This window comes from Haliotis rubra, unplaced genomic scaffold (assembly GCF_003918875.1).
Source record: "Haliotis rubra isolate DU_JTF1 unplaced genomic scaffold, ASM391887v1 Scf23, whole genome shotgun sequence".
NCBI classification, from domain to species: Eukaryota; Metazoa; Mollusca; class Gastropoda; order Lepetellida; family Haliotidae; genus Haliotis; species Haliotis rubra.
In genome coordinates, this window is record NW_025766336.1 from 1,456,395 (window position 1) to 1,482,414 (window position 26,020).

The window sequence follows — 26,020 nt, forward strand, 5'->3', positions numbered from 1 at the left end:
TAAGCGGAGTTGTGCCCCTTGGCTCATCTGTTCTGATCTCTGGTTTGTCAGGAACAAATGTGTGCACCAGGGTTTCACTAGACTGCTAACCCTGCTTCTGGCCTACCTCCCACATTGATGGGACATCTAACTGAAATGCTAATGAAAGCTAAGCAAGATACAATTCTTTCTCTGTTTGATGAACTGTCTTGGGAGAGATGAATTACTTCGTGTAAACATTATTGTATACATAAACATTTAGGAAGCCTTGTGGATTGTAGTATGGTTCTTGCATTATGTTACTGTTTTACCATTTGTAATCAAGAAATATCCCTATCTCTTAACATGTCTCTAAAGACATTGAAATCTCAATTCGTGATGTTTGAAATTATATCAGCTAATTCAATCTGATGACTTGAAGACAACAGGAAATCTAATGAAATCAGATTGTATTGATTCTGCCAGGGCTGAAATGGTTTCTCAAAATGCATTACATGCATGTCAAACAAGTGGCTTGCTTGCTGTTCTAAGGGAAGTTACTCCAACACAATCTGATGACTTGCAATCCTTCTCCCAAGGAAAAATTAATCAATATTCCAATGTCAAGTTCAAGGCAAATTAACTTTAGTGGAGTTACACTGATTGTATTAGGGGAACTCAGGTGGGAGCTTACCGTTGCAGACATTACCGTTTAGAGCAGGATGTTGTGGGAATTGATTCAATGCTGACTTGAAGCTGACTTTGAGTGGAAGTATGTGAGGGTGTGTAACACAAATCTAGCCCCTGCCGGAGTTGTGTTCTTCACAGGTACACCACCCAGTAGATGACATTTTACATAGCAACACCTGCAAGTGCAAGCATGGCTAGTAAGAGTTGATGTCACATGCTTGTCTCTGCAGTAAGACCATGAGGAAATACTTATTTAAAGAATTCCCATATTTCAAGACATATGGATAATGTGGATTAATGGTGTCTGTTCTCAGTTCTGAATACCATTTTCGATCCAGTTCTGTGTCAGTTTTGTGTTGCGTACCACTTAGCTCTCTCTGATAGTACCAGTGAAGATCCGGGGTAGAATAGGTCTTCAGCAACCCATGCTTGCCACAAAAGGCGACTATGCTTGTCGTAAGAGGCAACTAACGGGATCGGGTGGTCAGGCTCGCTGACTTGGTTGACACATGTCATCGGTTCCCAATTGTGCAGATTGATGCTCATGCTGTTGATCACTGGAGTGTCTGGTCCAGACTCGATTATTTACAGACCGCTGGCATATAGCTGGAATATTGCTGAGTGCAGCGTAAAACTAAACTCACTCACTCACTCACTGTCTGATAGTTGCTGGAATAGTATTAAAGTAATAGTTGCTGAAACAGTATGTTTACTGTAACTGGTATTAAAGTAATAGTTGCTGAAACAGTAGGTTTACTGTGACTGGTATTAAAGCAGTGATTGGGATAGAGAACTTTGACAATGGGCCATTTTCAGGATTATTAGCCATTTTCTGAATTTAGAATGGGCCACTGCCCTTGTATCAATAGTACCGGGTAAACCTTAAAATTTTAATGGGCCATTTTTTATTCTAATGTGCAAAATGGCACATGGCCCCTGTCTTTCCCAATCCCTGTTAAGGTCCCAGATAGCATTGATATGTCGGCCCATAGTTGGCCCATAATCACTGGTTTGGTTGGCCCATAGTTGTCATACTGACGATGGGCCCACTTGGATATGCTCATCGGCTCCATGTTGGCCCATCATGTTGGTTCATTGTTGGGCCAACGAATGAAAATTCACAAAAAATCATGGCCCATAGTTGGCCCAACGTAGTGATTTTGTTGGCCTTATGTTGGCACCATCGTGTTACAACATTTAGCTCTTTTTTCACCTTTGTACTAAACCATGGCCCATACTTGGCCCAATGATGTGATTAAGTTGGCCTTATGTTGGCACAACTGTATTTCAACATTCAGCTCTTTCCTGACCTCTGCAATCAGAAACATATATAAACAACACAACAGTTAATCAAGTGAACTATTTAATTCTTTTTTTCATTGTTATTTGGACATTATTGTATTTCTTGAAAATATTCTTGTCTTAGGTCTTTTGGCTGTCGCCACTGACAGGTTTTTCAACAACTTAATGATTGAAAACTTCTTGTTTATTGCACAGAGTGACGTTCGGATGTAGATTCTTACACTGTTATCAAGCTAAAACCAAATGATGAGAAGTATATATGCATAGTATGTTTTGACAATCAGCAGATTGACATTAACAACAACATGTAATTGAATAACAACTGGTACATTATATGGAGAGGCCAGATGGGGACTAAGAACAACAAATGGAATGGCGATGAAGCCAATAAACAAGGGGGGGATTCAGTTGTAACAACAAGCTGATAGGGTGCTTTGATAGAGTCTATCGTTTGATTAGTGCTTCATTGGTCTGTCGTTTTCATGTGACTGCAAAATTTGGTTTTGTTGCAATTATTAGATTTTGTGTTAGTGAGCAATTCATTGGTCTCAAATGAAATCAAACTGACTATGAGTTGGTGGGTTACTGGTTGAGGCTCGTGAAGACATGTTGTAGGTGGTCCTGCTCATGTTCTAGGTCATGGCCGCTGGTGCAATGTTCTTAGCGTGCTTGATCAGGGTTGAGATGAGGCCAAACTTAGTTTTAGGGGGCTGGTTTGACAAATTCGAAATCTTATCCACCAAGAATCAGGACTTCACAAAAAGAAATTTTTTGGAAGCCATCAAAATCAGCCAACAAACCTTTGATCAATAGAGACCAAGGATACTACATACCACTGACTGACTGACTGAGTTTGGTTTTACGCTGCTTTTAGCAATATTCCAGCAACATCACGGCGGGGGACACCAGAAATGGGCTTCACACATTGTACCCATGTGGGGATTCGAACCCGGGTCTTCGGCGTGACTAGCCAACGCTTTAACCACTGGGCTACCCCACCGCCCCACTACATACCATTGGGATATGAAGAACTAATCAAACTATAGACTACTATCAAATCACCCTATCAGGTTGTTACAACCTACCATTCCACCCCCCTCCTCCCTCGCTTCCTTGTTAATTGGTTTCATCACTAGATCCATTTGTTGTTCTTAGTCCCCAACTGGCCGCTCCCAATTATGTTTATTTGACAAAACATAGTATGTACATGTATATATACTTCTCATCATTTGGTTGTAGTCACGTTTAGCTTGATAACGGTGTAAAAATCAACATCAAAACGTCGCTCTATACAATAGAGAAGAAGTTGTCATCCATAGAGTTGTATGTTTCATTTTTGACTCACCAACTTCTAGAATGCTGTTCAAACAATGTTTTATTTGGATATGATGTGTAACTACTATAACTGATATATACATATATCTGATATGATGATATTTAGCAATTATTGGTTGTAAAGATGAATAATAGAGAGAGTTGTATATGGAAACAGGAGTGTAACTGACAAACACATAATGTTAATAAAGTAAACACAATAAATTTAAATAATTTAAAATGAAATGAGATTTATCAAAGTGGTTAAAACAGGCTACCTAAAGAAAAGAGTCAATTATATCTTTTATCTACTCAATCAAATGCCTTTCAATACAGTATGTGTCAGTTTCTTCAGCCTATATGATGATTTAAACCAATTATTTCACAATATATTCGCAATGCAGTATCACAGAAATAACAATGCATATTTACCAGTTGAAGGCCTCCAGAAATGTAGTGTCGTCTGCTCTTTGAATATCAAGTAAAGCTATCAGTGCTGACAAGTTTGGTATTCAATTTGGAGAAAGCAATGTTGGCCCACTGTTGGACCATTGTGTCCAAAGTCACCATTACTTTTAAGTCATTAAGATAACGTTGGGCCACGTTGTCAAACCGTTGGTCAACCAACCAACCATATACCAACATTGGCCCAACACACCTTTGCTATCTGGGGTGTTGCTGTAACAGTACATTCGCTGTAACTGGTATTAAGGTAATAGTTGCTGAAACAGTATGTTCACTTTAACTGGTATTAAGGTGTTAGTTGGAAATTATTCCAGTGGAACATTTATCACTTGGCAATGTTTTCCATAGTATATTAACACTGGCAGTATGTATTCAGTATAGAATGAATTCCATATGGAACTGATCATTGTAGAGTGTAGCAGCTTACAGATTAAATTCATATGGCAGGTTAAACAGGTGGAACATATATCCTGAAATATTTAATTAAGCTGATACACATTTGGTAGAGATTTTTGTATGTAATTTCAGAACAGCACAATATTTGAACTTTTTGAATGTTGAGTTGTTAACTTGCATTATCTCTTTCTCCAGACTCTCTCATGCTAGGACTGCCATTTACTCTACCAACTATCAGGAACCAACATTTAAGAAAAAAGACCTGGAAGAGCCTTTGCCAGACTCAGACCCTCGTAGATTCCAGCCAATCAAAGCAGCCTTTATAGAGCAGACGTCTTCAGTATACTATGACGAGACAGTGCAGTAAGTATATATTTATATATAGAGCAGACGTCTTCAGTATACTATGACGACACAGTGCAGTAAGTATATATTTATGTGCATGAATGTTGAGACAGATGACACACAGACATCTTCATAATTATCATCTTATTGTGAATACAGTCTTACAATGTGAAGATTTCTGAACAACCCAGGAAGTTTAAGTGTAACCATGGTAACCATGATAAATCCCAAAACCGACACCGGTGCTCTTTATAATGAATTCCTTGGAAGAATTCTTTTCTTTGTTTCTTTGTTATAGGAAGTTCATTCGTCAAATGATGAAGTCTGGAAACCGAGCACGTGTACAGCAGATTATGGATAATGTGAGTACCACTGGTCTTATAAGATGAAGGACATCTGGACTTAGGATATACATGTTTGCATCTGTCCTGTCTCACACTTTTACAAGGGCAGTGGGGTAGGCTAATGGTTTAAGTGTTCGCTCGTCACACCGAAGGCCCAGGATCGATTCCCAACATGGTACAATGTGAAGCCCATTTCTGGTGTCCCCTGCCGTGATATTGCTGGAATATTGCTATTCTGACTGAATATGGTGTTACGCTGCTTTTAAAAAGCGGTGTAACACCATATTCAGTCAGTCACACTTTTACAACCTGGACAAAATCTAGAGACAAATTTTATTTGCAGTCTTTCAGTTCCTTTGATATGATTCTGAATTGTATCTGAATCCATTATACCTGACGTTTTTAATACAAACATCGCTATGTCTGAAAGTAACTGTTGGCTCTAATGTTTCAGATGCTGGAGAATTTAAAAAGAATTCAGGTTGAAAAATACCACAAGACTGAAGATTTACAAGAGAAAGAAAGTATTGAATGCAATCCACTGACAATCTTTCATACTGCTGTTCAGAACTGTGAACCAATTCTTATCCTCACAAAGGTCCAGAGAGGCGGAGTCATGTATCAGGTGAGAAGTATGTGTATACTGAAGGGAAGGATGAGATTGTGTATTGGATGAGAAGATATCAGGTTTGTGACAATATCATGAAGCCCAGAAGTGATGTGTCCTATGGGCAGGCATCATATCAGGTGGGCATCAGTTGGGAAGAGTGAAGTGACAAGTGAGGTGGATTTTGATGTCAGGCTGGGAGGAGTCATGTTAGTGTTCCCCCTAGGCACATTTAGGAGGGCGCTGCGCCCTGCCCTTTGATTTTTGCGCCCTGCCCTTTTTGTTTTGCACCCTGCCCTTTTCGCCTCAATCCCAGTTTTTTTTCCAGCTGTGCTTGATTTTACAACAACCCGTGTGTATTTTCCGGATTTTATTAAGGACGGAGTTCTCTCCCTTTCAAGGGGAGACACCAAATTGTTTTGATAATGATTAGGAAATTGGCATTTAAACCATGGCGAAGTCAAATGTGTTTAATTCGCTTTACAAATCACAATGCCTACCAAGGAAAGAATCAAATGGAAAAGAGAAGAAGCGGTGAAGGTTGAAGCAAGGAAGTGTCACCGACTAATAGATTTCTTCGCTCCTAACAGGTATGTGCCTCTAAGTTCGTGATTTTTCGGCCGTTGATTTCCCTTTCAATTTCACATGCCTTTCAAATAAGACCTTCATTTATTAAAGACAACGATGTGTGAACTACATGGGATGTATTTTGGTACGTTTGGGGGACCGATATTCATGTGACTGTGCTGTTCAGGTGAAAATCTGAAACTCGAAAATGTCCGCCATTTTGAATCCATCGGCAATTTGAAATTGATCTTGAATTATTTTGTTGTTTGTCCTGGGAAATGAAATAGTTAATACAGCTTGCATAACAGCTTCACTTGGTCTTGAAGGCGTAAAACTATTTTACGATTTCAAACAGTGGGAAGCCACACCCTCGTCGAGGCTCTCCACAGTAGATACTTACGTTCAGGTGTATTATTGTGTGATATTTTTGTTTTAATAATTATGTTGCAAATTTAATATCTAAGAATATTTTGAATATGGTATATGAACTTTGTAATTATTTTTTTTTTCAGACCGGACGAGTCAGAGGTAGTTTCCTATGAAAATTCAAGGGCACACGAGACAGAGTCAGTTAATCCAACACAGAAGAAAGATGGTGGTCACAAGACTGCATTTGACACAAAGTGGCAACAAAACCGTCCCTGGTCGAGGTACTCAGAAGATGACAAAAAGAAGGGAATGATGTTTTGTTCATTATGTTCTAAGTGGAACACCAAGGGCAGAAATGGACTTAATGTCGACCAAACACAGATTGAGTGGAGTCAAGTAAAGGAGCTTGACACCAGTTCACCCTCCACCATTTTGAAGACTCAAGCCTCAACTTGGAAACTTGAATCCAAACATTGTTCAATTACTGTCCATTCATGCAACTGTGATTGTCCACTTCTGAAGTTGAGAGAGTGTTCTCAAAAGTGAAACTGATTGTGACAGATCATAGAAACAGACTCAGTGTTCAAAATTGCAACGGACTTCTCATGATTAGCCTGAATGCATCGTCAGTTTCAGACATTGACTTGAAAAAAGTTGTGAACAGATGCTTGGCAAGAAAGAAAAGAAGACTGTAAATTGTTGTTTGCATGTTTTGTGAAATTGTAAACAAATGTGACAACAGGTTAATGTCTTGAAATGCTTTTTTTTCCAAATTTTGATCTTAAAATACAAAATGAGAAGAGTAATAAATGAACTTTAGAAATAAAATTATAAGAGCATTTGACTTCATATACATTTTGTTATTGTTATTTTTTCAATAATCCTCACCAAAGTGCCCTTTTAGATTATGAAGTGCCCTTTTTGTTTAATTTACCCTGCCCTTTCTGAATCCTAGGGGGAACACTATCATGTACTAGTGTTAAATGGAGAGGAGTCGTGTATCAGATGATCCAAGATGTTATCAGACTGGGAGGAGTCATGTAACAGTTTAGGTGAGGTGTTGCTCTGATGGGAGGAGTCATGTATCAGGTGATATGAGATGTGTGTCTGATGGGAGGAGTCATATATCAGGTGATATGAGATGTGTGTCTGATGGGAGGAGTCATGTAACAGTTTAGGTGAGGTGTTGCTCTGATGGGAGGAGTCATGTAACAGTTTAGGTGAGATGTGGATCTGTAGGGAGGAGTCATATATCAGGTGATATGAGATGTGGATCTGTAGGGAGGAGTCATGTATCAGGTGATATGAGATGTGTGTCTGATGGGAGGAGTCATATAATGGTATATCAGGGGATATGAGATGTGGATCTGATGGGAGGAGTCATATATCAGGTGATATGAGATGTGGATCTGTAGGGAGGAGTCATATATCAGGTGATATGAGATGTGGATCTGTAGGGAGGAGTCATATATCAGGTGATATGAGATGTGGATCTGTAGGGAGGAGTCATATATCAGGTGATATGAGATGTGGATCTGTAGGGAGGAGTCATATATCAGGTGATATGAGATGTGGATCTGATGGGAGGAGTCATATATCAGGTGATATGAGATGTGGATCTGATGGGAGGAGTCATATATCAGGTGATATGTGATGTGGATCTTATGGGAGGAGTCATGTATCAGGGGATATGAGATGTGTATCTGATGGGAAGAGTCATGTATCAGGTGATATGAGATGTGGATCTTATGGAAGGAGTCATATATCAGGGGATATGAGATGTGTATTTGATGAGAGGAGTCATGTATCAGGTGATACTAAATGTGTATCTGATTGGAGGAGTCATGTACCAGGTTGTATAGATGTGTATCTGATGAGAAGAGTCATGTATCAGGTGATATGTGTCTGATGGGAGGAGTTATGTACCAGGTGATACTAAATGTGTATCTGATGGGAGGAGTTATGTACCAGGTGATACTAAATGTGTATCTGATGGGAGGAGTTATGTACCAGGTGATACTAAATGTGTATCTGATTGGAGGAGTTATGTACCAGGTGATACTACATGTGTATCTGATTGGAGGAGTCATGTACCAGGTGGTATAGATGTGTATCTGATGGGAAGAGTCATGTATCATTTGATATGAGATGTGTCTGATGGGAGGAGTCATATATCAGGTGATACTAAATGTGGATCTGATGGGAGGAGTCATGTATCAGGTGATATGAGATGTGTATTAAGCTGGGAGAAGTCATGTATCAGGTGATATATGGCAGTTGTGATGTCATAGTCAGAGGTACAGATAAGCTGCGTATCTGCGTAAATTACACAAATATTTATGTGAAAAGTCAATTCTTATTAAGTCTGTTGCGTACAGGTAAGCTTGACTTTTTGTAAATACTCAATCAATTTGATCTTACATGCGTGCACACAAAAATGTCGAATCATAGCTTGCGTACTGGTGCATAGATAAAATAACTGAGGTATATTCAGAGGTTCTATTTCAACACATGAACTTGGCAACTTGCAGTCTTTCTTATCGTTTCTCATATTACAGATCCAATATAAATAACATTTATACTTTATTATATTTTTACAATTAATATAAAATGGCAAAATACCCAATTGAGTTTGAGTGAGGTGGGTACAATTTATTTGGTTACTCAAAGGAAAATAAGGATACCCAATTGAGATGAACACAAGCGAGCACATAACTCAATGACCCAAAAAGTTATCTGTAGCTCTGCATTGTTAAATAAGCCAAAAAATGTGAGCAAGGCTGAACAACAAGCCATCACCGAAATCTGAAAACAGTTATTAAATGATTGTGACCAAATGTGGTTGACCAAATTATTTGTGGGACTCAAGATCAAGACATGTGATTTGTGATAATTCTTGATAAATAAAACAAATATCAATGTATAAATTTGAACTGCACCTCTCCTAAAGATACTGAGGGTGATACCCAAATTTGAAAACAATCTCTGTTAATGTGTTCAAGTTATTGGTTCCCTTCTTTTTTTCCCATATCAAAATATGTAAACAGATAAACATTCTTTCAAAAAATAAGAAAATCAGAACCAAACTTTTCACTGGTCCTCTTCTTTAGACAAAGCAAGTGTTTTCCAAATTTGAAGCCAGTCCAACCAATAGGTTTCAAGTTAGTGGTTGAACAAATATTTTGTAAAGTCAAATTTGTAAGTTGCTGTTGTTGAACTCGGAGGCACCTAGGTTTGGGTCCTGAGGTGGGCACATTTGCGTAGTATCCTTCGACAAGATACTTAGATCCACATTGTCTCAGTTCACCCAGCTGTAAAACGGGTGCCCATGAGGATGTGCTGGCAATGTGAGTGTTTAGTTCATTGCGCCTAACAGGTAGCATGGCTGTGTGATCCCCAGGGAGTGGAAAAAGTATCAGAAATGACCGTGGATAGTAATGTACGTAGCGCAGTGAGCAGGCAATATGAGCGCCATATAAGCGGACTATTACTATTACTTCTTAAAAAAGGAATAAAACATCATAATCAAAATTCACACTGCACCTCTCTTTCAGGCAAAGAAGGTGTATTTGAAAACAATCCAACCAAAAGGTTTTCAAGACATGTTTTCAGACAGATGGAACTCCTTGGTATACACCAACAACCTTTTTTAGGTCAGGGGTGTAATAATGCATGTGTGAACAGTGAATGTAGCAAGCAGTCTGTTAATTCCACCACTGTTTCCTGCAGGTTCCCATTCCTTGTAAAGATAGCTACAAGCGGTACAAGGCTATGAGGTGGCTGATAGACAGCTGTAGGGACAAGGAGAGGAAGATGCCCATGGAGCAAAAGCTTGCACGAGAGTTGCTGGATGCCTACAGAGGGGAGGTAGGTTAACTCATACACAGGGTCAGTTCCTGTATGTTGCTGGATGCCTACAGAGGGGAGGTAGGTTAACTCATACACAGGGTCAGTTCCTGTATGTTGCTGGATGCCTACAGAGGGGAGGTAGGTTAACTCATACACATGGTCAGTTCCTGTATGTTGCTGGATGCCTACAGAGGGAGGGTTCACTTCATACACAGGGTCAGTAATGTTGCTGGATGCCTCATCATACACATGGTCAGTTCCTGTATGTTGCTGGATGCCTACAGAGGGGAGGTAGATTAACTCATACACATGGTCAGTTCCTGTATGTTGCTGGATGCCTACAGAGGGGAGGTAGGTTAACTCATACACAGGGTCAGTTCCTGTATGTTGCTGGATGCCTACAGAGGGAGGTAGATTAACTCATACACAGGGTCAGTTCCTGTATGTTGCTGGATGCCTACAGAGAGAGGAGGTAGGTTAACTCATACACAGGGTCAGTTCCTGTATGTTGCTGGATGCCTACAGAGGGGAGGTAGGTTAACTCATACACAGGGTCAGTTCCTGTATGTTGCTGGATGCCTACAGAGGGGAGGTAGGTTAACTCATACACAGGGTCAGTTCCTGTATGTTGCTGGATGCCTACAGAGGGGAGGTAGGTTAACTCATACACATGGTCAGTTCCTGTATGTTGCTGGATGCCTACAGAGGGGAGGTAGGTTAACTCTCCATACACAGGGTCAGTTCCTGTATGTTGCTGGATGCCTACAGAGGGGAGGTAGATTAACTCATACACAGGGTCAGTTCCTGTATGTTGCTGGATGCCTACAGAGGGGAGGTAGGTTAACTCATACACAGGGTCAGTTCCTGTATGTTGCTGGATGCCTACAGAGGGGAGGTAGATTAACTCATACACAGGGTCAGTTCCTGTATGTTGCTGGATGCCTACAGAGGGAGGTAGGTAGATTAACTCATACACAGGGTCAGTTCCTGTATGTTGCTGGATGCCTACAGAGGGGAGGTAGATTAACTCTCATACACAGGGTCAGTTCCTGTATGTTGCTGGATGCCTACAGAGGGGGAGGTAGGTTAACTCATACACAGGGTCAGTTCCTGTATGTTGCTGGATGCCTACAGAGGGGAGGTAGATTAACTCATACACAGGGTCAGTTCCTGTATGTTGCTGGATGCCTACAGAGGGGGAGGTAGATTAACTCATACACAGGGTCAGTTCCTGTATGTTGCTGGATGCCTACAGAGGGGAGGTAGATTAACTCATACACAGGGTCAGTCCCTGTATGTTGCTGGATGCCTACAGAGGGGGAGGTAGATTAACTCATACACAGGGTCAGTTCCTGTATGTTGCTGGATGCCTACAGAGGGGAGGTAGGTTAACTCATACACAGGGTCAGTTCCTGTATGTTGCTGGATGCCTACAGAGGGGAGGTAGGTTAACTCATACACAGGGTCAGTCCCTGTATGTTGCTGGATGCCTACAGAGGGGGAGGTAGATTAACTCATACACAGGGTCAGTCCCTGTATGTTCAGTGTTCACGAATAGCGTCTGACCCTCTGACGAATCCGGCAGATTCGCCAACAGTCCGATAGAAGTCTACCACCCGCCGGCCCCAGTGTCTGACTGTATATTTCACAATGACTTTGACTGAAGTTTTTATATGTGACATGTGACACTTGTTTGCTGTTTATAAATCTAATGTATGTTAATAATTTTGATGCTCATTATAAGAAATGTTTAATCTGAAATGTGTGTTTTATTGTATTCTATGGGTCCTGTGAATTTTCAATCGGTCAGACAGAGATCTGAAACTTACAGGACCCAATGTCCTGTTACTTTGAAACACCATTCGTGAACACTGTATGTTGCTGGATGCATACAGAGGGGGAGGTAGATTACTCATACACATGGTCAGTCCCTGTATTTTGCTGGATGCCTACAGAGGGGAGGTAGACTGACTTGGGTCACTATATTGTTTAAGGTATTTTCAGGCATTTGTACACAAATTGACTGGTCCCTTAATATCAGAGTTTCATTTTAGGGCAGAAGTATTCGCAAGAAACAAGACCTACATCGCCAGTGTGAGGCCAACAAAGCCTATTCTCATTATCGTTGGTGACCTTCACCTTGTATCACAACCTATGACCTTCATGGTGTCACAGCTATTCTTCACTCCTGTTGTGCTGCAGTTGTAGGAACAATATGTACCATCTACAAGAGGTACGGAATAGCAAGTGAAGGATCAGAAAGTGTACACTGTCAGGCCATGACTACTACAACAAGCAACAAGTGAAGGTTTATGTGAGAATGTATGCACTATTCGAGACATGAGTGCTGACCACACGTAGCACCTTATGAGTATTCAATGAAATATTACGCCATGTGTTATAATAAAACACTCCGATACACCAGTTATAATAAGACTTTTCTCTGTTTGCCAAGATGTGAGAGTCATGCAGAACTGAAAGATGTGTTTGTTTTTGTTCTTTGTTAAATCTTTATTGGTTGAGTGAGTGCCTGTGGATCACAAGGACTATTCACAGCTTTCACCACTAGCCTCCACTTGATCCTCTTAGTCAACACGGACAGTGGAGTAGCCTAGTGCTTAAAGCGTTTGCTCATCATACTGAAGAACCTGGATACAATGTGTGAAGCCCATTTCCGGTGTACCCCAAGATGTTGTTGCTGGAATATTGCCAAAAGTGGCTTAAAACCATACTGGCTATTCACTCTTACCCAACAACAATGTACAGTTGTACTGGTAATATATCCCAGGTAGACATTTTGTAGGTCGTGTAAGCTCTTTGTGAATGTACTGTTTCAGTCTTGAACAGAGAACAGAAGAAGTAGGTGTCTGCTGGCCGGGATGTTCTCTGGTGGATTCAAGTCTGTAGTACAAGATAAATACCAGAGAGAATGTGGTCAAAAAGCTTGTCAGGCATCTCAAACAGCCTTAGACATATTCTGTGCATGAGTGAAAATCTGAGTGAAAATATTTGCTCTGTCAGGAAACATAGGGAATGATTTTGAAAAGATTAGCTAATAATCTTCACTCTGTTTCAAGGTCAGTCTTGCCTAACACATCAGCTTTTATCTAAATATCAGACATATCCTATACAATCATATACAGTGTTTGGTCTGGAACTTACATGAAAGAGTTTGTGAGGTATGTCTGTGAATGATTATAGAACCAGTTGTATTTACACTAGAGGAGATTTAGTCGTTTGGCATGGGTGACTATGAACGTTGTGTTTATATAGCTGTGTGGGTGTGTGTTATCCATTGTCAAATAGTTTGATGAAAATGTTAATTAAAAGATAAATAAGATTCAGTGTTTGTTTTTTGTTCAGCTAATATATTAGTACTGGGAAGTGAGTCTACTATCCATGATAAATACATACATGTGGGTGATCATAAGCTTAGCTTGTTAGACGTCACATATATACATTTAGTATTCCCAGAAATTATTGACCAAGTTGTTTTGGCAAATATCTAATACATGTATATCAACTATAGACGTTTTACTTAAATGAATATGTTGAGATATGATTCTCGAACAGTCTAAGAGTCTTTTCAGTACTTTGTGAGACCTCTGCAATACACGACTGAATGTGCCTAGGTACTCTAATTTACCATCAAAGTTTGTAGGAAATGTGTGACAGCGTACCCCAATATTCAACCACTTCTTTCTTCATATCCTCAATATTTCTAAGTCCTTTTTGGTTTATTCTGCCCATCATTAGCCCCACACATTCTCAATAGGGTTACGATCTTGGCTGTTGCTGGGCCAGTCTAAAACTGGAACATTTACATCCGACAACCACTGTTTTGTGCAGCATGCAGTGTGCTTTGGATCGCTATGCTTGCAAATCCAATTATCTTCCGTGTTTGGGCCGTTGGAAGGAGGTGATCATTTAAGATGTCAGCATATCGTTATGGCTATGTTTTGGGCATTGGTAGATAGGTTTCCCGGTACCTTTTGTCCAAATTTTCACACAGTTCGGAAAAAGCTACACAGAACTTTCATCCGGAAAGAAAACATCATCCCTATCTTGATTTTCGTGAGCCTTACACCTGTTTAAATGTCTTTCTTTTGTTGCATCTTTTATCAATGGTGAGGGAATTCCGCTCTTTTTCACCCAGTTAAGTCTTTGTAATTCTTGTCTAAGTATTTCCTTACATACGTGAGGACTTCCTCTGTTAAAAATCTCAATTTTGATATTTTCAACGCTTTTCAATTTCCCCCTCACAATCTGACCAAGTCGCCGGCGACCCGTAGTACTGAACTTCCTTACCCCCCTGTCTTGTGCTCAATCCCAATATCCCATAATCCTGATTCAATATTCTTCGAAGTTCTGTATACTGTAGACGGAGGAATGTCATGTCTACCAGCTAACTCTTTTGCAGTAGTCACACCCCTTTCAAAATCATCCGGAACCAGCTTTCTTTTCTCTTCTTGCTGTCAAATCTACCATGTCAACAAACGAAGCCGACTGTTACACCAGGGGAGATAACTCTTGATGTTAGTAAGGTTCATTCTTAAGCCTACAAGAGTTGCCTCCCATATCGAGTACCTTACTACATAAGGTAGTAACACCGATTTTAAAATTCCATTATCAGTATTCGGAAACAAAGATTTTCTCAAAATATTCTGAGAAAACTGTATATCAAACTTCAAGCTTAGCTTGTTAGACATCGCACATATATACATATATCAAACTTCAATAAAACGTGCTAATATTGTCAGAAGAGTCTAGGTCCCAGCTGTTGAGACGAATCTTTACTGTTTAATGTCGACATATAAATGGCTCATGTTCATCAGGGGAGGTCACTCTTCCGATGTTGAGTTTTGTCAAGACATGTATCATGTTGACTTATGTTATTATCACAAGAATGGGAAGATCTGAGTAGAATTATGTTTTACCATGAAATACTCTTATCCACATATTGCATTATGTATAGAAAGTAGTGATAAATGTTTTTTTTTATAAATAATAAGTTTACTAAGACCTTTTAGGCAGTGGTGGGAGTGTTGACAGAATACAGGTTCGTACAGACTTGGCATTGAGTGATTAAACAGGGGAATGGTCGTCACGGAGAGGGTATTTGTGTAAATCTGTGGCGTGATATTTCCATTTGCTAGCAGTAAAATAAGCACGGCATTAGAGACTGGTCACGTATTGGTGGTATCTGTGTGAAAAAATGGGGATGTAGCAGTCAGCATGTCTGTCCATGCAGAGCAGACGTCAGAATCTGTTGAGTATTGTTTTATGAAATTTGCTATCCAGATCAGCCTAGTGGTGAAATGGTGCCTCTTGGTGATTTGGGATTTATATTTTTTGTTTATGTTTTCGTGTTGACAAGTTGTATTCATACTGTAAACGATGATCATGAATTAAGGAGCTCATTTCAGTAGCAGAACTCCAAACCCATTTCCAGATGAAACTTGCTGGACAGTCTTCACTGAACTGAAGGTATACAAAAGCGCTGAAATGGAGTATGACCCAGCTAACAATTTTACGTTGTCACAACGTTATACTTTCGTTGTTATGTACAACGTAATTCTGTGGACTCCCATTTACGTTGTGGCCTAACGTTGTGAAACGTCATTTTTACGTCGCTACAAGGCTAAAGGTATTTGATGTGCACGTTTTTCACGTTGTCTTATTCCATTAAGAAAAATACGAGAAACATCTCCTGTGTATTCTTTCACTCTTGTATGAAAATTACTGCAGGTGATTCACAGACAGAAACCATAGTAAAGTTTGTGTACTGCAAATGGGACATATAGCTATTCAGAATGTTACCTAATCACATCTACAATATTGGCTTTGGTATTTACGAATGTGTCTGATGCAATCTGTGTCTTTTTGAGCAATACTCCTTGCACTGGCAGAACTGATAAATATGTTCCGGATGTTCTGGGTGCGGGATCTCAATTGACAGTTTATATAACGGAACAGCTTGCAGCATATGACAAGGGCATCCTAAACATGGGGACAGATCCATGTATAGATACTTATATCATGCATGCGTGGTATTTGCCTGTCCTGTGTTCACACCGTTGGTGTGAGTGTAGTGTGAGTGAGTTTAGTTTTACGCCGCACTCAGCTATATTCCAGCTATATGGCGACGGTCTGTAAGTAATCGAGTCTGGAGCAGACAATACAGTGATCAACAGCATGAGCATCGATCTGCGCAATTGGGAACCGATGGCATATGTCAACCAAGTCAGCGAGCCTGACCACCCGATCCCGTTAGTTGCCTCTTATGAAAAGCGTAGTCGCCTTTTGCAGCAAGCATGTGTGAGTTGTAAGGATGAAATAGGCATTAGCGACTTCCAAGTAGCGAATCTTCTTCAAGGTCATTTTACCATTTGTAATCTTTAGATCCCCACAAAGTCGCTTAAGATATGCATTAAATTAAGCAATGCAGCCCTGTTGTCCTAAAATGCTCAAATATTGGGATTGCAAATTGAAAATGTCTTTTCATGCCGAATAAATAACGCATCTCAAAGTGTTCAACAAATGAAAGTAAAGAAACGTTGCATGTTTATGCTATGCCCCGTTATGACGTGGTTCATACAGCGCTCCCTGAGCAGACTTTTTTTATGAGAGGGGCGGTCGGGTAGCCTAGTGGTTAAATCGTTCGCCCGTCACGCCGAACATCCGGGTTCGATTCCCCACATAGGTGCAATGTGTGAAGCCCATTACTGGTGTCCCCCGCCGTAATATTGCTGGAATATTGGCAAAAGCGGCGTAAAACCAAACTCACTCACATTCACTTTCGATGATGGCTGTTTGTATCCGCATATCTTTCACATATGTTTCCTTCAGCATCTTCCTTCGATGTATATCTATACATTTTCAGTGCTCGCTAAATCTGTCCAGGCCAACAGCTCCAACACCATATCCTTCTTTGATCTATTGTACACAACAATGACAACTCGCTCTAAAAGAATCAATAACCACATTAATCATAAATAACTTTGACTTTTATCTTAAATAGCTGTTATGCTTTATATCTTTAGAAACTATGTACCGTATACACAGCATTAAACATTGAAACATGTGAATGAATCCATGAATTAATCAATTTAAACCAAGAGAATTCGTGATCCTTTAAGGATACAGTGGCTGTCACAACTGAAAATGCTGTGTGAAATGAAAGTCGATAGTTTGCGAGAGCTTCAAGATTAGCTATTACGTTAGTCGTAATGTAACCTGCCACCAAGGTTCGTCAAATTATATGCACACATTGAAGCAATGGCGAAATGTTGGGTTTTACATATAATTGGCATGGAGGCCAATCTTGACTTCAAAATGATGCGGTTCGAGTAACAATGAGAGAAGCTCTCGGTGGGATGGTCTAGTGTTGCTATCTGACGTAATGTGATATGGTTGAAACCCTCGGAACAAGTACCATCGGGCATCAAGTGTTCGCTAAAGCAAGCCAGCATTTTAGGCAATTTCAAATTGTTATACTTACTCACTTAAATACGGGCTATCTTTCTTTTGCATGACACTGTGTCCCAAGATCATGTCACTGGTAACATGCTCCTATATATCTTCTCACTGACAGAAACTGACTGACGAAGCTGGGATTTAAGTTGTCTTTTCAAATATTACACAGGGCTTAATATTTATGTGAATGTAAATTTTATCTTAATATGTTTTGGTCTAACAGCGAATCCTGGCAATAAACTGAACTCCTCCGTGTGTCTTGGTCAAGCCAACTGGCTGAGAGCAGACAGCTGGCCATGTGTAGGCCTGTACTGTATGCAACCATCCTCACAAAACACAAACTTCTGCATATCATAATTCAGATTTATTTCTGTGTATGTCGATATGATTCTGTTAGCGGGACAAGACACGGGGGGCAATCTGTTGTCTGACGCGGTAGTGTCTTTGCAAAATCTTAATCTCAGGTCACCATAATTTCCATTGTTGGTCCTAACCCAAGACAGGAAGTCCATCAATAACCACGTTCATCCTCGATTCCGTATAAACATGCGCATTAAAATGTGTGCTTTGTATAACACGTTCGTGTGAATTTTACCTCAGCATACTCAGTGAATGTGAATTGGATGTTCTGTCAGTATGGCTGCCGCCGAGATAATTATGACTCATGGGATGTCTCACGTCTCTATACACCTCGAGCCTCCTCTGGAACCTGCTATAAAGTAATGACAATTATAATGTCTGGCAGTAATAATGTACCATTTATAACAAAGGTCAATAAGGTGCATTACAAACTTACAAGTAAATAAAAAATAAATATACCTAGGATGTTCGACATTTCTTCTGCTACCACAATGCCTTTATGTTCTCAAGGATGAGTGTTCCTTTGCTGATGTCATGGAAACTGATGGCCTCCATACGTCCACCTGCCCATTTCTCCTGACTGACTGAGTTTAGTTTTACGCCGCTTTTAGCAATATTCCAGCAATATCACGGCGGGGGACACCAGAAATGGGCTTCACACATAGTACCCATGTGGGGAATCGAACCCGGGTCTTTGGCGTGACGAGCCAACGTTTTAACCACTAGGCTACCCACCGCCTAGACAACACTCAGAATGTCGAGCTGAACACTGCTGTGCCTGCCTGTCCTACTGATGAAAGAACTTGTACTCTGATTGGACGGCTGTCTAGGTGTCCATAGCGAATGTTTCCAGGGTCCAGGGTCCAGGGTCCAGGTTGCCACAGGATGTAGATATGGTACACTGGTTGATCGCAGATGCTGAGGAATGAGCTGATTTGAATATTAGCACCATGACGGCCATGGTTGAAATGGGACAGAAATTCTGTTTGTCAAAGAAACCACTGCTGGGGTCAGAAACTCAATATTTTACCTTGATCTATTCAGAGGTTTCGGGTGGGATGTCTATAAGAAAGTCTAGATATACAGGGGTTTAAACTCGTTTGTTTAACGCCCTTTCTCAAAAGTCTCACAACGCTTAGAACCACGTTATTGTTTGTCTCATGCCTACTGTTTACCAGATTGTATAGGGAATCGGGGCGGTGGGGTAGCCTAGTGGTTAAAACGTTCACTCGTCACGCCAAAGACCCGGGTTAGATTCCCCACATGGTTACAAAGTGCGAAGCCCATTTCTGGTGCCCCCCGACGTGATATTGTTGGCATATTGCTAAAAGCGGCGTTAAACCATACTCACTCACTCACTCACTTGAGTGCTGTCTCAAATAAAACTAGGAACGTCTTGACGAAGGATGACTGTACTTCCATTAACGCAATACTCTGGAAATCACCCTTTCCAGCTACATTGTATCATATTCTGTGTTTTAATATATCTGAACCCGAGTTATTGATGTTTTAGAATGACCTTTAAACACATATTCTAGTTGCACAAAACATTGTTATAAATACTGCAGTAGCATTCGGGTGTTCTACAAATGGCTTCCGTGTTTTCAGGCTTGTCCATCCTGTCCCAACAACATTATAGCTATTACACCCAAGGGCGTTTTATAACGTTGATTATTCCATTAAGTGTATTGAAAACCACCCATATATCCATCACAGTTATCGTGGGACACTATGCCTTTACATCATTCATCAAGGGATTTCAATTTAGTTCTCATTGCCAAAATTTATGACAATTGTTGTTATTGCAGAGGTTTGGTAGCCATGCACTGTATCGCCATGTTTGTGTGTGACGTCACCATATGCTTGTCGTCACTGAATGCTGCTGTCAGGCTGCTCCACACGTTTTACTGGCCCAGGTCGCCATGGTGACACCACAGTAAAATGTAATACTAGGCCAAATATGATTATGTTTCCGGAATACGTTTTATAAGTTTTAGTAAGTACCAATAATTGTTAATTGAATTTTACTAGAATTGCAATTCATGTGTTTATAGACATCACAGACTGAATAATCGATCTGCAGTAAATCCCCACCAGAGGCAACATGTCTGGAAGAAAACCTTCAGTTAAAGTATATACAGTGTGTCGCCCCTGGAATCCCAGCACAGAACCGTCTAGCAGCGTGTCTGTGTACAGCTGTCTTCATCAGAAGATGGAAATCCTTCTGTAAGAGTATATACAGTGTGTCGCCCCTGCAATCCCAGCACAGAACCGTCTAGCAGCGTGTCTGTGTACAGCTGTCTTCATCAGAAGATGGAAATCCTTCTGTAAGAGTATATACAGTGTGTCGCCCCTGCAATCCCAGCACAGTCTAGCAGCGTGTCTGTGTACAGCTGTCTTCATCAGAAGATGGAAATCCTTCTGTAAGAGTATATACAGTGTGTCGCCCCTGCAATCCCAGCACAGAACCGTCTAGCAGCGTGTCTGTGTACAGCTGTCTTCATCAGAAGATGGAAATCCTTCTGTAAGAGTATATACAGTGTGTCGCCCCTGCAATCCCAGCACAGAACCGTCTAGCAGCGTGTCTGTGTACAGCTGTCTTCATCAGAAGATGGAAATCCTTCTGTAAGAGTATATACAGTGTGTCGCCCCTGCAATCCCAGCACAGAACCGTCTAGCAGCGTGTCTGTGTACAGCTGTCTTCATCAGAAGATGGAAATCTTTCTGTAAGAGTATATGCAGTGTGTCGCCCCTGCAATCCCAGCACAGAACCGTCTAGCAGCGTGTCTGTGTACAGCTGTCTTCATCAGAAGATGGAAATCCTTCTGTAAGAGTATATACAGTGTGTCGCCCCTGCAATCCCAGCATAGAACCGTCTAGCAGCGTGTCTGTGTACAGCTGTCTTCATCAGAAGATGGAAATCCTTCTGTAAGAGTATATACAATGTGTCGCCCCTGCAATCCCAGCACAGACTAGCAGCGTGTCTGTGTACAGCTGTCTTCATCAGAAGATGGAAATCTTTCTGTAAGAGTATATACAGTGTGTCGCCCCTGCAATCCCAGCACAGAACCGTCTAGCAGCGTGTCTGTGTACAGCTGTCTTCATCAGAAGATGGAAATCCTTCTGTAAGAGTATATACAGTGTGTCGCCCCTGCAATCCCAGCACAGAACCGTCTAGCAGCGTGTCTGTGTACAGCTGTCTTCATCAGAAGATGGAAATCCTTCTGTAAGAGTATATACAGTGTGTCGCCCCTGCAATCCCAGCACAGAACCGTCTAGCAGCGTGTCTGTGTACAGCTGTCTTCATCAGAAGATGGAAATCCTTCTGTAAGAGTATATACAGTGTGTCGCCCCTGCAATCCCAGCACAGAACCGTCTAGCAGCGTGTCTGTGTACAGCTGTCTTCATCAGAAGATGGAAATCCTTCTGTAAGAGTATATACAGTGTGTCGCCCCTGCAATCCCAGCACAGAACCGTCTAGCAGCGTGTCTGTGTACAGCTGTCTTCATCAGAAGATGGAAATCCTTCTGTAAGAGTATATACAGTGTGTCGCCCCTGCAATCCCAGCACAGAACCGTCTAGCAGCGTGTCTGTGTACAGCTGTCTTCATCAGAAGATGGAAATCCTTCTGTAAGAGTATATACAGTGTGTCGCCCCTGCAATCCCAGCACAGAACCGTCTAGCAGCGTGTCTGTGTACAGCTGTCTTCATCAGAAGATGGAAATCCTTCTGTAAGAGTATATACAGTGTGTCGCCCCTGCAATCCCAGCACAGAACCGTCTAGCAGCGTGTCTGTGTACAGCTGTCTTCATCAGAAGATGGAAATCCTTCTGTAAGAGTATATACAGTGTGTCGCCCCTGCAATCCCAGCACAGAACCGTCTAGCAGCGTGTCTGTGTACAGCTGTCTTCATCAGAAGATGGAAATCCTTCTGTAAGAGTATATGCAGTGTGTCGCCCCTGCAATCCCAGCATAGAACCGTCTAGAAGCGTGTCTGTGTACAGCTGTCTTCATCAGAAGATGGAAATCCTTCTGTAAGAGTATATACAGTGTGTCGCCCCTGCAATCCCAGCACAGACTAGCAGCGTGTCTGTGTACAGCTGTCTTCATCAGAAGATGGAAATCTTTCTGTAAGAGTATAAAGAGTGTGTCGCCCCTGCAATCCCAGCACAGAACCGTCTAGCAGCGTGTCTGTGTACAGCTGTCTTCGTCAGAAGATGGAAATCCTTCTGTAAGAGTATATACAGTGTGTCGCCCCTGCAATCCCAGCACAGAACCGTCTAGCAGCGTGTCTGTGTACAGCTGTCTTCATCAGAAGATGGAAATCCTTCTGTAAGAGTATATACAGTGTGTTGCCCCTGCAATCCCAGCACAGAACCTCTAGCAGCGTGTCTGTGTACAGCTGTCTTCATCAGAAGATGGAAATCCTTCTGTAAAAGTATATACAGTGTGTTGCCCCTGCAATCCCAGCACAGAACCGTCTAGCAGCGTGTCTGTGTACATCTGTCTTCATCAGAAGATGGAAATCCTTCTGTAAGAGTATATACAATGTGTCGCCCCTGCAATCCCAGCACAGTCTAGCAGCGTGTCTGTGTACAGCTGTCTTCATCAGAAGATGGAAATCCTTCTGTAAAAGTATATGCAGTGTGTCGCCCCTGCAATCCCAGCACAGAACCGTCTAGCAGCGTGTCTGTGTACAGCTGTCTTCATCAGAAGGGACTTGGATGCAGACACTGGCATTTCAACTTCAGGCTCGCTGACTTGGTGAACACATGTTATAGGTTCCGAATGGTGTAGATCGATGCTCATGCTGTTGATCACTGGATTGTCTGGTCCAGACACGATTAGTTACAGACCGCTGCCATATAGCTGGAATATTGCTGAGAGCGACGTTAAACAACAAATGTATCAGTATTACTCATATGATAACTGTTTTAAGAGTAGACAGCAGTAACGTGACCAATTTGGAGAAGGCTAATGCACCAGCCCAACAATTCAAAACGTATGGGAACTCTGATTATTTCCTTCGGATTTCAGAGAACTCTTATGTAACCTGACATTTACTTGACATTTACTGCCATGTGGGTCTGTAGCTCTGGCCTAAACACCTCATTCTCCTACGACATTCAGGTGACATATTGACAACAAGCCACTCCAGGCCTGGAGCAGATGACCCATGTTACGCCACGTTTAAGCATATGTCCAATCCTGCTCTTTTAATTATCTGAGATCTGTCAAGCATTTTTTGGAGTCCAAGAAAGGGAGGACTATTCACAAATCACCATGTCCACAGACAGAGAAAAGCTTTATGCAATCATGTGTACATTCTATGAGTCTTCCTCGATATTGGAAAAATACATGAGGTAATAAGATCTGTTGAAGTGCATTGTCGAAACGATTTGGTTGGTGATAAATCCTAAATTGTTTTTTTTGCACAATATTAACATATCAAGGATTGAATATGGCTGCCAGAGTAGTTATGTCTGCCTCCAAATGTTATGTTTCCAAACTTGACCGTCTTTAGTCCAAGGCTTTGCGGATTTGAGCGGGTGACTATTACCTAGTTATCAGCTCTCCGTGCCCAATGCGTTACAACGCCATTGGGCCTTCCTCGTGGCCTTCAGTCTCTCAACGTCACGCCAAAGACCCGGGTTCGAATCCCCACATGGGTACTATGTGTGAAGCCCATTTATGGTGTCCGCCGGCGTGATGTTGCTGGAATATTGCTAAAAGCGGCGTAAAACCAAACTCAGTCAGTCAGTCAGTCAGTCAGTCTCTCAAACATTAACCCAACTGAAATCTAAAACTAAATATAATTCAGCTTATTATGTTGTTAATGTTATAATTAATGACTTTGTAATGATGTTTGTATTCAATATATAATTTTCGACATGAAAATGATATGACACATATTATATGTGGAATATCTGTTGTTCAATCACACGAGCCTGTCAGTTTGTCCACAACAGTATCGTCGTACTGATATATAAATCCATCTATGTGATATAGCAACAACTAAGTGGCATATAAGGGACGTTGGTCAGCCTGCCAAACTCCTGTCCAATGGCCAAGTCTCTACCAACATAAACCATTCAACATTTATCCCAGAGGCGAACCACCGTCAATGGGTCATGTGTTCATGTACTGTCCAGCACCTCATCCACAATGTCAATGTACACAACCCATTCTCCAACAGCAGGCACTTGACCTCGCCATGACCCTGTCACCCTCGACACTGCCAGCCGGGCTAATAGTTTCAGTTGATGTCACCTTCATATATATACACACACATGCACGCACGTGCATACATCACGCTCCTCCTGACATAAGTCTTGGTAACATGCTTCTTGAACCACTGTCATCTCGGAAGTTTCACACACATCTATACTGATGAGCAAAATGATTCGCCCCTGCGCCATACTGGATTTCAGATTCATGCATATCAAGTGTGTTCACCCTAACTGACAAACTCTGTATTTCAGGCTGAACCTGTAGCTTTTCTTCAAGGTCTGTGTTGGGTTAACGAATAGCATTATTAGGCAGTCATATTTGCTGAGTCCATGGCAGCTTTGGAAGCAACTGAAGCTGGAATCAATGGTTCACGAAGTGATACTATATTATAAAATCCATTTTAACTCACATTATGTCAACTGATATTGTGTGGATTCCAACTCATGCTGACCTGTATATGAATGAGATAGCCGAGCATCTTTCGTTATCTGACTTGCAAATTCCATATGTAAGTATGTATAAATTCAGACCCCAAAGGAGATAGACTTCATTTCAGCAAAAACAACTGTCACCACCACGTGTCGGCAGTTGTTGGGTGCTGGGACTAATGGCTACTTAGGAACATAGTTTGTCCTTATTTAGAAAATAACTGGACAACCCGTCGTCAAAGAAACATGAGGAAGATATAGTTGCGAGACCTTGGACATTGTGGATTATATTCTGACCCCAGTTTCATTGTTAATGGCGTCTCTTCTGTATGTATTTACTTTGGTGTAAATGCTCAGGAGACGATGAAACATCATTTATTGGCATGTCTGGGCCACGATCATATCAAACTAACTTTTATAAAAAAATTCAATCTTCCTGGCTATATCAGGCACCATGTCTGCATCGGGGAACTTTGATATGTTGTACAAAACTAATATCTCCATACACTGTGCACCAACTTTACAAACATTTCTCATTGTTATCTGATCTGCTTTTTATGGAATATACCAGATGATGAAACGAATGTGTTAATCATGACAGCGTCATTACTCTGTTTGGTCTTCTTTAGCCAGCTAATGCGTTAGATGTAACACGACCTTAAATGGTCAAATTTAACTCTAACAGAATGTAAAATGTTTGGTAGAACTCGTGTTTGAAATATACGTTTTTCGGGCATTGGAGAAAGCTTATACTGTAGAATTAACATGTGATTGTCTTCACTCATTAGAACAGCAAAAACATGAATGAACATGTTATCACCTATCACACGTCATAGGGTCAGGATCTGCTGACCTTTGGTTTGAGTCACCGATTGAGTCACCAAACCTTGTTGGTCAGCACAACGCGTCTACGATCCTGGTCTCTTTGCGCTGACGGCATTAAGCTGCCTCTGTACAACTGATATCATTTTCAAAGCGGCGTCAAAGCCATCTGACTATTTTCAGTTTTGGTCAGGGTAGCGTAAAATGGGAGAAGGTTGATTGAATTAAAAGTAACACACATGTATAAGAATTCCGTCTATTCTTGTTTGGTTAGGTAAATTAGGTTATTACGATACACACAAATCGGAAACCATGAGAAAAATATACCCCGGATAATTCCATCATTGCCGTTTAGTGTTTAAGAAATGAGTAATTTAGTTTATCAGCGTGAAGATGAGTATTGATCGAGGACAGAAGGAATGTCACATCTTCAAATTTTAGCCCACTTTTAGATACAGTGTCTCATTTTGGTCTAATCAATTATACTCCCTGGGCAT

General features: G+C 41.1%; 1 protein-coding gene across 1 annotated transcript in view; it reads left to right on the forward strand.

Moving 5' to 3' along the window:
• Positions 1–13,550, forward strand: part of LOC124277970 (28S ribosomal protein S7, mitochondrial-like) — a 22,382-nt gene extending 8,832 nt beyond the window's left edge. Inside the window, exons 2-6 of the mRNA XM_046713698.1 lie at positions 4,321–4,488; positions 4,769–4,832; positions 5,269–5,439; positions 10,087–10,224; positions 12,261–13,550. Coding sequence (XP_046569654.1) covers positions 4,321–4,488; positions 4,769–4,832; positions 5,269–5,439; positions 10,087–10,224; positions 12,261–12,338 — 619 coding nt within the window. The 3' untranslated portion in view covers positions 12,339–13,550. The remainder of the gene's footprint in view (positions 1–4,320; positions 4,489–4,768; positions 4,833–5,268; positions 5,440–10,086; positions 10,225–12,260) is intronic.
• The last annotated feature ends 12,470 nt before the right edge of the window (positions 13,551–26,020 follow it).